This window comes from Mustelus asterias, chromosome 1 (genome assembly GCF_964213995.1).
Source record: "Mustelus asterias chromosome 1, sMusAst1.hap1.1, whole genome shotgun sequence".
Lineage (NCBI taxonomy): Eukaryota > Metazoa > Chordata > Chondrichthyes > Carcharhiniformes > Triakidae > Mustelus > Mustelus asterias.
In genome coordinates this window covers 168,947,992-168,960,791 of record NC_135801.1, presented here as the reverse complement: position 1 = coordinate 168,960,791, position 12,800 = coordinate 168,947,992, and the positions used below count along the sequence as shown (strand labels likewise).

General features: G+C 36.6%; 1 protein-coding gene across 3 annotated transcripts in view; it reads left to right on the top strand.

Annotated features, from left to right (window-relative positions):
* ark2n (arkadia (rnf111) N-terminal like PKA signaling regulator 2n) overlaps positions 1-12,800 on the top strand; it is a 113,165-nt gene that overhangs the window by 64,103 nt on the left and 36,262 nt on the right. Inside the window, exon 3 of one of the 3 annotated variants that reach the window (XM_078222745.1) lies at positions 159-2,202. The exons of the other annotated variants lie outside the window; for them this stretch is intronic. Within the exon in view, the coding sequence (XP_078078871.1) occupies positions 159-622 (464 nt within the window). The 3' untranslated portion in view covers positions 623-2,202. Of the gene's footprint in view, positions 1-158; positions 2,203-12,800 lie in introns of those variants that run through there. 3 annotated transcript variants of the gene reach the window in all.

Here is a 12,800-nt window from a genome sequence, read left to right as displayed (position 1 = left end):
GAAAAATGAATGTAAATTTCTTTAAAAACAGCTATAATACGAATCTGTTATGTAGAATTGCTTTATAATAAGGCTGACTGAAAGGGATCCTGTCTCTTTAAAAGGTAAAATGGGTGTGTTGTAATCGCTCTTATCAAATGGCCTCAATGTCTTTCAAGCTCCCAACAATCGTGCAGAGGGGACTGCAGGCACTGCTGCCCAAATGGCTGGACTACTGGACAGTGGAATCTCATGGGAGCGGAACTGTATCGGCAATGTTCTGGAGGAAGCAATGAACTGTTTTGCGGAGATGCAGCGGCAGACAGAGGAGAGATTCCGGATGTGGATGGAAAAGCTGACCCGCTTGGACACTGATGAGGACACAAAACAGCAACCGAATCAACAGGAACTCAAATTGCCAACAAGGGGCACACCAGTGCCGGCTCCTAATCAACCCAGCACATTTATGCATCTGTCCAGTAACCATTCAAATCCACAACTGTCATATAACCCTTATGTGAACATCGATCCAAGTGCTGATAGTCTGTCAGCATATCAAATGGCTTTCAACAACAACCCATCGACTGGGTTTCAGGAGAATGGAAACTCCTCTGGTCAGGATCTCAATCACTCAAACCTTTAAACAGTTAGAAATTGAAATCTTGCAATTAAGCTCCCAGACAAACTAGAGTTTTTGAAGGGAGATCTTTTAACTACTTAGATTTCTAAACACCATACATGGGCAGCAAGCAGTTTTTGTACACAATGCCGGAACTTCAGTGGCCAGGTTGTTAATCTTAGAATGACTGCTTGAAATACAAAATTTTAAAGCCACAAGTCACCATGATAACTATAACAACCTACCTCTGATTTTACATTTGGTCACATTGCAAGGTACAAAGACTTTGCTCAATGTAACTGTTCAATTAATCAACATTATAATTTTTAATTGTCCAAGTTACTAACAGTTAAACGGAAACTACTTTTACAATTTCAAGTTACTTATTAGGTTAATAAAACACAAAATTATATTTCAGATTGGTGCCCCTCCCCCATAAGGTTCTGATCTTGCACATCTGAAACTATCCTAATTTGCATGCAGTGACCAATAAAAGCCCAGTAATCACCATCATACTCTATCTAGATAATGAGATGGAGAATGCTTGCCAAAAGTTGCAGTTGCTGATGCCTCATCTTTGCATTTTACAAAATGACTCCCTTTCTTCCTTATCTCCTTCACCCAGTACATCGCTTACCTGACTCCTCCTCCTTCCCCTTTAAACTTCCACTTTTTTTTCTGTTTCTCCCCCTCCCCTGCCCTTGCACTCCAAAAAAACCTCACTGGTGTCCTTGTTTTTGATACTATAGAAACCTGCTTTATGTATGACACTAGGTAAGAACTGAAAGTAGAGATATAAGTTTGAAGCATGTTTAAAATAAAATTCCAGTTTCTTCTTTTACTATTTTCAGTACAGATAATGGATAGACAAAGCTTCTGAAGTCCCCGCCTCTTAGCCCCAGTGATATTATGTATTTCTTTATTTTCATCTAAACTGCATTTCCACTAAAACCACTGCACATTATTGCAATTCCTTGTTTGGCATAGGGTGCTGACTGACTGCACAGTCTCACAGTAACCAACAAGAATTGAAAATTGATCAATTCAGGATCTGAAATTAACCTTTTTGGGTTGTACCAACAGTGATTATTTTCAAGGCATTAAGCCAGTGGTAAATGTTACACTATAGTACTGCTATATTGTGTTTTGTCTAATGACATGACACTGATTTGTGTATAGTTGTTGAAACCCAGCATTCGACATGTTTCTCTCAGGTTTAGAATACATTGACCCAATCAATGTCCACAATGTGTTGGTGCATCTTAAACAATCAAAGTGTCCTATTGGTGTTGAACTGGCACTTTACTTGGACAATTATATAATTTTCCTGCTAATGTTCTTCTAACCTATATTGGATATGGGACATCATAGATTATCCCCCCTCAGCCAACTGATTGGAATAAATCAAGCTTTGAATTGTGTCTCCAGTCTGCAGGTGCAAGCCATATTTAGTTAAACCCCCACCTCCACTGTGTCCTGAACAAATTGGTTAGATGGTTTCTCAATGTTGGGGTCCATGTCCTTTCCTGGACTTGGATATTGGTAAACATGATGTGGAGACGTCGGCGTTGGACTGGGGTAAACACAGTAAGAAGTTTAACAACACCAGGTTAAAGTCCAACAGGTTTATTTTTTAAAATAAACCTGTTGGACTTTAACCTGGTGTTGTTAAACTTCTTACTGTATTGGTAAACAGCCAGGAAATTTATGAAATGGTTTCAACACAATTGAAATGCATTTTAAAAAAACAAAATTTGTGGACGCTGGAAATTTGAAGTAAAACCTGAAAATCCTGGTACTCATGTAGCATCAATGCAGTGAAGAACAGTTAACATTTCAGGTCGGTAACCTCTCACTAGACTTTCAGAAATGTATTTTAAATTGATCAAATATTTGCATTAATCTTCAATTTTAGATAATCTAAAATCAGCAATAGAAATGATCCTGGTAGACCAAGTTATTCACTTCAAATGTGAATAAATAAATCTCGATGTCATTAAAGAGGGGGGAATTAAATAATTATAAAGCTTTTGCTTACTGAAACCCATTGCAGATTCAGCTATGGATTTCCAACTTCTTGGCTTGCGATATGAGGTTCTAAAAGATAATTGGGAGAAACAGATTATAAATTTGAGTTTTTTATGTAATATACTTTACTGACATCTCAAAATCAATGATTGCTTGACTGAAATATACATGTTATATAGAATATCCAGAAGTTCTTACTTTGCCCAGAGATCAAATTCCATATAATAATGGTCCTGAATACCTCAATGAATGAGTTAATTGTTTAAGATGATATTGGCAAGAAATATCTTAACTTTTGATTCTTGGTCTTTCCTGAGATAAGTTCTACTAAAGTGACCGTTGGAAGCTTTGCCTGGGAGGATTTTCTAGATGAATGGGCTGAAAAAGACAAAATGGCCTTTATCATCTGTATTTATCTTGTGATCTCAGCTCAGACAATAACAGGTTTTGCAATTGATATCACCCCCTAGGCTATAGAAAGTGGAATGATCAGTTAGGGCTCTTGCTCCTGGAATACTGTCTGTTGACTCCTGGAATACTTATTTGAAATGTCCAGTATGGGTAGACTCAGCTCAGCTGTGATGTTTTCCAACATTGCCAAGTTCACCTTTAAGTATCGTGTATAAAGAATGTCCAATTGACTGAAGTTGAAAAGGGCTGCCTGAGGACATCTATCCTAGCATGAACTGGTATTTTCAGGAGCAGAGGGAAGGAATTTGCAAAGAAATACAAATTGGTTGTAGGGGTGAGGGATAAAATTTTTCAATGTTAAAAATATTTTAGACCACCACTCTCCTAGTGAAATGGCCATATTAATATAGTAGGTTCACAGTATTAGACTATACTAGTGTCAGGGGCATAACAAAATGTGTGTATGTGAGTTTTACCCTTATGTCAATGAACCTTTCATGAATGTGTGCCATTTTTTAAATAATTGCAATTTAGATAACTGAAGTTTAGGCTTAGTTACATTTAGCATCTCAATGAAAGCATGGAACTTCCAAAAATGTGAGTTTTTTCTTTAAAGTAACACAAGGCATGTCCAAATTCAAATCTTCAAATACACTTACTAAAGTAACTTGAAGTTCAGTATTTCTGTAGTTTATACAAAATGACCGCATATCCAACTGCTTTAGTTTATCCATTGCATGTGCTGATAAACCAAAGTTCAAACTAGGAAAAAAAACCCTCCCTTTGGGCAATTCTTAGATTTAAATTAAAATAAAAATACAGCTGAAATGGGCAATACATAATATTTAATATACATTAATGTAGAAACATCAGTGTAGATGGATTTCAGGGATGCCTTGACTACTGTTAGCTTTTTCTACCATGTTGAGAAAAGATGAAGGAAAGGAGGCTGCCTGATATTGTGATGATAAAATTAATATTGCATGCCTTTCCATCAGTCGTAGGACATGTCCTATGAGTGAGTTCAGGTGGGTTATTTGGAAGAATTTGTAAATCTGCAAAATTCAGGAGGGAAGAGGTGGTTTTCTGAAAACTTAAGTTGTACTCCTAATTTTGTGAATTTAATTTTGTGAGGTTGCTCAGCCTTCTAAATTTCCCTGCCTGTGTTCCATGATACTGGATATCAGCTATTCCTAAAATTCACAGGAACAACTTTGTGATATGGAGCTATTTTGCTGTCCTTTGGTCTTTGCTGTTAAATCAGAGAGAGTTTGCTGGTGACTTTTCAAACTGCTGTTTAACTTAAATGCTTTGTATGCCAGCCCGTGTTCCTCCAACATTTATGTGACTGCCACCAGTAGTCTTTTCCATCGCCAGAAATTCTTCTGTAGTTTTGACTTCATACAGTATTAGGGATAGTTAAACTTAAGGTCTTGTGTTAAAATTGAACAGTTTAAAAGAAACCACTCCAACTGCCTTTCTCCCCTCACACAAAATGTGGAGATATCCACACGACGAAGTATTTCAACATGTTGCTGATTTAGAGATTTTTACGGAATTGGAACTTTTTATGGAATGAAAGGATATTCATCTAAACATCCATGTCAAATTATTTCAGGCAATTTTTCTGATGTTCATCCTCTGGAACAAATTTGAATGTGTACATTTTAGGGGAGAAACCTGTCATTACATTTTATATATGTATATGTACTAAAATTTCAACAATTCAATTAGTGATGGAGGAAGGACAGGTACTTCTTAACTATTAATCTATATCCCTGATTTGACAGCTGTTAAAAGTGATCTTAAACATATCTCTCGGTGGTGTGCCTGAATTGAATTTTAACTAAATTTGGTTCCATGGCCTTTTCGTTGTCAGGGGTTCTTGTTTTCCTAGGTCCCCAGAGTGGCCATGCCTCTGGTAGTGGCTAACTGGCTACTTAATGTGCCAAAAACAGTGTGCTTAATGCCTCCAATCATTCTTTATAGTTTGGATGTCATCGTTTTCTGCAATTGTTTTCTTTTGCTCCTTGTTGCTAGCTATCAAAGTAGACAGATTAATGCAAAAAGATAGCTGTTGGATTTGGTTTTTTTGTGGGGTTGGGATGAATGGAAGAGAAAAGCAAATCTCCAATGATTTCTGCTATGTTTAATTTTTAAAATTGTAACAATGTCATTAATTGTCATGGTTGGTTATTTACAGCCCAGTCCCCATTAGTTTGAGTCGAAGCACTCCCTAATGCTTAACATAAGATGCAAAAGTTTTTAGCTGTTACCGGTAAGGGATGTCTCACTCCAGAGTGGTGAGAGAAAGTTTTAGATATCTTCTCCCTTTCTCTACTTGCCGCAATATAATTGGAAAGTCACAATACAGCACCTGCTTATTTGTTCTGTATGATTCTGTTATGGTGTGATATGCTGTAACATTATGCTTCCTGAAAAGTGCCACCTCATATGAAAGTTTGTGTTATAAGGAAAGTCCAATTCTCATAGTCTGTGTAGATTGAGATGTATTCTCCTCCGTCCCCTTCTCCAAGAATTGTTTTAAGTTTCGTGCTTCCTCTTATTTGGTCTTGTGGATTTACCAGCATGTTAGCGATTGAAGCAGTCTCTGAAATCTGTGGCTCATTATAATAATGAATGTAAAGTAACTCCAAAGATGATATTCTTGAGCAGATTTTGAAAAAAAACAACTCGAGTAGATCAGTGGAGGTGGGGTTTCATCTCTTTACTCTGTTCCTGAAGCTGCTACCTGCACTGGAACGCAACATCTATAGACACTAGTTGTGGACAATAATTACAGTGCAATTTGCTTTGAAAACATTTAATTCTGTACTAGAGGTGGACACAAATACCAGATCCTGTGATTTACATTTTAAGAGATTGATTTAACCTCATGCATTTTTTTGTTTGCATTTTAACAGTCTTCATTGCAAACTTTCAAAACTTTCAATTCCGTATGTAACAAAATAAAACTTGAGAGGTTTTTTTGCTCGTCTTTTAAGCAAAGAGTTTTGGCATCTCATGATACTCTATAAGTAGGAGCAAGAGTTCAGTAAGGTCGTGGCTACATTTCTACATCATAACTTGTTGGGACACTCCTGGGGAGGAAGGGTTGTTTCTGAACTAGAAATAAAATTAAGAACATCAATATTTTAGCTAATCATTATTTTAAAATAAATCTTACTGTTGAATAAATATGTGGTCGAAAATACAAAACTTTTTTTACAGATTTGATCCACACTCAGACACGATGTATCAACCAGTTGTTTTGCCTTAGAGTTGAGTGTCATCGTTATTACAGCTTTCAACATTTAAAAAACAGTCACCAACTTCAGGCACAAGAGAAAAGAGACCTCAATAGTGTCAAAATGTCAAATTTTGTGCAAGTTATAGGCTGAGTGTTAGGCTATTCAACCTGTTCTTGACCTCAAAGGCTTTCTGAATAATCAACAGTGGCACCCTGACCAATGTTCCTCTGTACTAAGGAGTTTGAAGGCCAGTTTTACCACAGCTCAATTACTCACTTGTTAAACTTACTGAATCTTTAGTAAGGTTCAAGAAGGGGTGAATCTTAAAACTAGCCTTCCATACATGTGAATTGTTAGCTATCAAATGGCATTATGCAACACCAGAGGAATAGGATACTGTTTTCAGAAACGTGCAAATAAGCAACTATAAAGAAGCACAGTTTTTTGTGGAAATGTTTTTTAATGTAGTCTTAGAATCTAAGTATAGCTGCTTAAATGTATATTTTTTAGTTTCTGCATGAGCCACCTAGACTCATTCAACCTTCCTGCTTGCTTCTCATACTTAATATTTTTCAGGCAACTATCTAATTCTTTCACAGTAAAATTTATAGACCCCGTCAGCAACTGGTTCTGGCAGAGAACTGCACATTCTCCTCACTCTCCTGTATTTATTTTGTTGGAGCTTCTCTTTTAATTCTTTGTTATCTTGAATTAATACCTTTTTATTACTGTCTTTCGAACCAGCACAAAACAGCCCAATGCTCTTATCATGAGCTTGCACCTTTATGAACTCCAGTAAAAGATGCCTTTAACTTCTCAAATTCCTTCTCTCCTGTATAGCCACAGCCTCATGAATCCACCCTGCTGTTAATTCTCTTAAACATCCTTCCTACAATGGTGACTCAAACTGTACAAAATATTCTATTAGTAGTCTAATCTGACTTCTTGTGCACATTCAACATTATCTGATTTATTTTATATTCTCTGTTTCTTATGTACTTTATGGAGGATTTAGTTTATCTTATGTACTTGAACCACCACTTCTAGTCACCCATACATCTGCACTTTCACAGAAAATTCTGCAGTTTAAGATTGCATTGAAATGCATCATTGTGCAATTACATATTTTGTCAGTACAATGAAAATTCCATCAGGAGATTCGCCTTCTCTAAACAAAAATGTTTGAAGTAGAGGTGCTGCCTTTTATTTTTATTTTTTGTCTCCTCACCTCTTTTTCTAAATTATACCAAGATGATTCACTTATTAAAAACTACTCCCCAAGTTGTAGGTTAGTGTTTTTTTTGAAACAACTAACTTAGCTGTAATGGATTATTATTCTTTTGAGACCCTATGGTAGTCATCTGTAAACATTCTTTTTATCTAAATGCAAGCCTTTCAAATAAGATTTTAGTTGATTTTAATTTAAAGATGGCTGCCTTCTTAACCCTAAATTATGGTCTACATTACTTAAATCTCAGGTTGCTTCTGTAAGGTTGAGAAGGATGTCCCTTATTTAAATGAAAATTCAGTTCACTTGAACAGCATTGGTTTAATTCCAATCTGGGGTGACTTTTTTTGGAATCGCTACAATATTTGCTGGTCGTTAATATTTAAAGACCAGAAAAGCTACAAATTTTTATCCACATTTTAATGAGTCAGTAATTGGTTTAAATTAACATTCTTGCTGCTTCATCACTTGCTTCGTGAAAGTAGTCTTATAGCATAGCCAGCGATAATACAATGTTTAGGATAGCACTTCTCGTTAATGGTTTGCAAAATGTAAAATAGAGTAAACAAGTTATAATTCATCCTCATTTTGTTATAAACGAAGGCTTGTGAGCTTTCAGGACCATTGCAAGATAATGTAGTGGGTCTCAGTAACTGACATCCAGGATTGTTGTTTGTGTCCACCTTTACTTCCTAGGGAATTGCTGTTGCAACACCTTACCTATGTTACGTAACGGTATTGTTTGCCATGTACTTTATTGCCAAAAACCCTGTAAAATCCAGAAGTGTAAAATACTGCAACTTCAATGAAAATAAATTGTTGAAAGAATAAAACTCCTTTTAGTTTCCTCACCTTCTATTTGTACTGATGTTTCCAGAGTGCAGGATGCAATGCTGTAATGTGCCTGGTGCAATAGCAGTTGGTGTGTTCTGAACCAGGAAGTAAGATGTACTTCAAGACTTGTGTATTCATGCACCTCACTTGTCACCTTAACCTTTGTTTGCTTAAACCATGAATATTCCAGTGGAAATTGTTTGCAAGGTTGTAATTTCTATTAATTTTGATTTTGTTCAAGTGGGGCTGAAGTTTAAGTTGAGTGATGCAGCTGATTCCTGTATCATTAGTACCATCAAAGAAAACTTGTAAAATCCATACAAAATAAGACACTCCCTTTGCAAAAGCCTAGGTAATGTTTCTGCTCATGGTGAATAAATGTAACAGCAAGATTCTGCAGATAGTGTTTAAGAGCATGAGGTTTTAAAAAATTCAATGGGTAAATAATTCCTGCAATCACCAGTAAATGGAAGCTTTTAGATTCGAAAGCTGAAGATACACTAAATGAAGTGTATTGTGGAGCTGAAATTATTCATGTACCTCTCTTCAGGTCTATGCCTAAAGGCAGAACCTTGGTGAAATTTGCCAAACCATAGCAAAGTGCTGTGATTTTGTTTTGACTATAGGTCGGGCGAGGATGCAAACCTCGAGTCTGCCTCAGCTGGAATGGGGGTTGAACCTCATGCTGTTGGCATTCATATAATCCATTTCATAGTTGTCTCGAGAGCTGATCTAACTTCCCACTCCATCCCCATGTAGCTTTAGTGCTGTCTAAAGCTATGTGCATTTTTAGCAACCCTTCCCACTGGCTGACTGCTACCAAATCTTAAAGAGAAAGCAGTGGCTGCAGGTAGAGACAGTAATCCATATACTTGCTTCCCCTGGGCAGTTGAGCATTTAGGGTTTGATTGTAATTGCTCTGTTTGCTAGTAATGTTTGCTATTAATCCAAGTCTTATCTTTTTATTTGATCCATTTAACTTTTAACTTTATGGCTGGTAGCTTGGTCAAGCATTCTGCTTGTAAGCCTTTAATCATGCTGTTCATGAACTGGCTGTTAGGAACCACAGAAGTGTCCCCCCCCCAACTTAAATTTTTTTTACCCCCTCTCCATGAATTCAGCAAAACGGAAGATTTTCTATTGGACCTGATCCTGTTCAACCACGACTGTTGCTGATTCTCTCATTTCTAATTTTTGTTGCTCTTTCCGTTGAGAGCTGTGACCTCAATGAGCCATCAAAGTAGTTAGGCTATTACCTTGAGCTCTGTGTCAAGTTTTATAACTAGTGTCTTCTGTTGAATTGAGATACATTTCCCCCAATTTCCTTCATTGTATCTTCTCTTAATACTTTTGATCAGTGTTCGAGATTTATTCCTTTACTTAACATCCTGAAATTTTTCAGACATTGTCACTTGCCATAAATGCGACCTACCCATGTGTCATGTGGAGGTGGTAGAAGTTGAGACATCTTTCAGGCGATACTGCAGACAGTTTACAACTATGAACTCTGGCTTTCTATTACTGTGACTGAACAGGTTACAGTAAAAATGTGAGTCAAGAACCGAAAGCAAATGTTCATTCATTGTAGAAAGAAGAGTCAAAACATGTTCAAGAAACAGTGTTTTGTTTGAACAACATCTGCTATTGCATCTGGCACAAATCATTAATAAAAATTGTAGGGGTTCTTTGAAATCAAGACATCTAACGTAGAAAGAGATTTTTTGGTGTTTCATTTCAATATTGCTTCAGTCCACTGTCTTGCATACTTTCTCTCTAATTCACCTTTTTTATTTTCTCAAGGAAACCAATTTATCAATATCATTCTTGCAGCCTATCTCTTGGCTTCTTACTGTGAAATCACCAGTATATAGGTCACTAAAATAGCATTTTAGATGGCCACGTAAATGGTATCAGCATACAAGTTTCACCACTAAATTGCTGAATGTGTGCAAAATCTTTTAAAACATTATTTGTTTTTGAATACCCCCTTGAGAAATCCACACGGTGATTATTTTGGGCACCATGAGAGGAAATCTGGTTCCCATGAAGTGACAGCTGTAAATATTGATTAAAAGCACAGTGCACTTGACTTTGAGAAAGCTATTGTAAATGAATGTCAAATGTTAGTTAGGCACTGTGAGCTGCACACAAACAAAATTCGAAAGTGAATAGGCTTTGTTCCCCAACCCTGCCAACATCTAGATAAGAGCATTTTAATGCTGTCTCAGAATACCATGGTCCTTTCCCTTATAGTGATCTGCACTAAAGCAGTACCTTTCTTAAGCTCAGCGGCGTGTTGTTTGGTAACACTGAAGATGCAGGACCACAGCTACAGAAATAACCAGATGTGCCTATACTATCTGAATCTGAAGACTGGAAATATTTGCCAAACATGTTTTAAAGGGTAGGTGCTGAAGTATTTATATTTGCATGTCTGTACTACTGATGGATGTTGCATGTCATTAAGTGTCTGTCCTATGTATTAATTGCCTTTGCCTTTAAATAATGATTGCAAAAAAAAATTAACTCAGTTGATCAGTGTCAATTTGCTTAGTTCTGCATCAAGACTGGATATGATTATTTGTTGGACTACATAATCTTTAGTTTGCAACACAACAACAGACATATTGCTTTACTTTTCTAAAGTTTAAAACTTAAATAACTCAAATAAGCAGTTTGGTCCTGATAATTGAATAACTAGAGATTTTGTGCATGATTGGTACTTGGGTTGCATTAAGAATGAAAGGAGAATGCTACATGGGAATTATGCTTGGATCAGGTATGCATTTTTTTTATCAGTTTGATCATGATAACCAAATTTTTCTTTTTTATGCAAGGTTGATGTATTTTGTGATGTGCGCACAAGTATTTTCTGTTGATTAAAAGATCTTCATGTCAAAAATGCCTAAAATTTTTCATAGTGAAATAAATTTGATCTTTTTTCCTTGGGTTGATTCCTGTTGCTAAGTGCATGTGTGCCAGCATTAGATGATAGGTTCAGAAGCTGATGTGCTACCCGACTATGATTGAATAGTTTGCTAATAATTGCCAGGGCTCTCAAATGGAGGTATCAAAGGTGCTAGTATCATTGAAACTGGATCTTCTCAGGCGTCGCTTCTTTATTAGTATAAAATGAGAAGGGGAAAGAAAAGCTGATTCTAAGCATGTATTCACTTCCGTTGGCATTGTTGTTTGGTACACTGCACAAAATATTTCCTTTTCATTCTGATCATATGTTTCAGCCCATAATAATTATGTTGAATAAAATTGCATGTTTGTGTTTGTAGCCTTTGGCGAATCATCTGTGAATACCAGATACAATCTTGCATTGCTATACCATTCCCATACTCTCACCTTTGCTGATGAGATTGTTTTCAAATTTAATTACTTGATTTTGTTCTGTTAGTACTGTGCCGATCAGTACAATTCTGCTGTTTGTAAACTCATCTTTACTCCAAACAATTCTACCTTCTAAAAAGTATCTTCTGACCTATATTACAGACACAAGTAAGGCAGATTTGAGTATAATGAGAAAAATGATACCCATGTCATTTGAAATAAGCCCCTCTGTGGTTATTAGATCTAAACTGTATATTCATGAAAAGCCGATAGCACTTTATAGATTCTAGATAGCTATCCCTTTAGCATCCTTCAGAAGTATCAGCACAAAAGGTACAAATGCACAGTCAGAAAATGTGGACAGTACTATAAGTTGTAAGATCTGATGTGACTAGGATCTGATAGTTTCATCAGATCTATTCTAATTTATTGATTACTATACCTCTGCCTTTCTCAAAAAAATCTAGAATATGTTTACTGTGGATATTTTCAGTTGAATTGAACTTCTAACGTAGTTGGGTCATTTGAGAAGCAACTGATGTAATGATCCATTAGCATGCTCCCTTTTAACTCAATTTTCTGATAGTTATGTTGTAATAATAGGAATGCTTTAAATGCTTCATTCTGTAAAGGAAAAAATCAAGTATGGAGGCAAAAGTGCACAGAAAATTCTGATGGGAATTAATTGCTGTTCACTTGATCGTCTGGAGGTTTAGTGGCACAGCGGGCAATGTCCCCACCTCTGAGCCAGAATCTCTGAGTTCAAGTCCCATTCTAGGACTTGATGGTCAAGGAAGGGAGGGGGTGTGGTTCATAATGCAGCCAACAGGTTGAGATCAGCCTGCAAAGTTCTTCCAACACATGCCAGTGACAAGTGGTAAGAGTGGGATGCTTGATGCGGAGTGGGGAACTCTCAAAGCTACAAACCTCTGACGATAGACTAACCACCTGTTCCAGGAAAAACCTTGCTATGTGAACAGATGAAAGTCCACCTTGTGCACCATTAGGTGCATGAAGAGAAACAGCAATTCCGTGGAATCAGCACCACACAAAAATATGCACTTGCATATAAATTGGGGGTTTGCCTTTATTTATTTATGCAATGAGCATT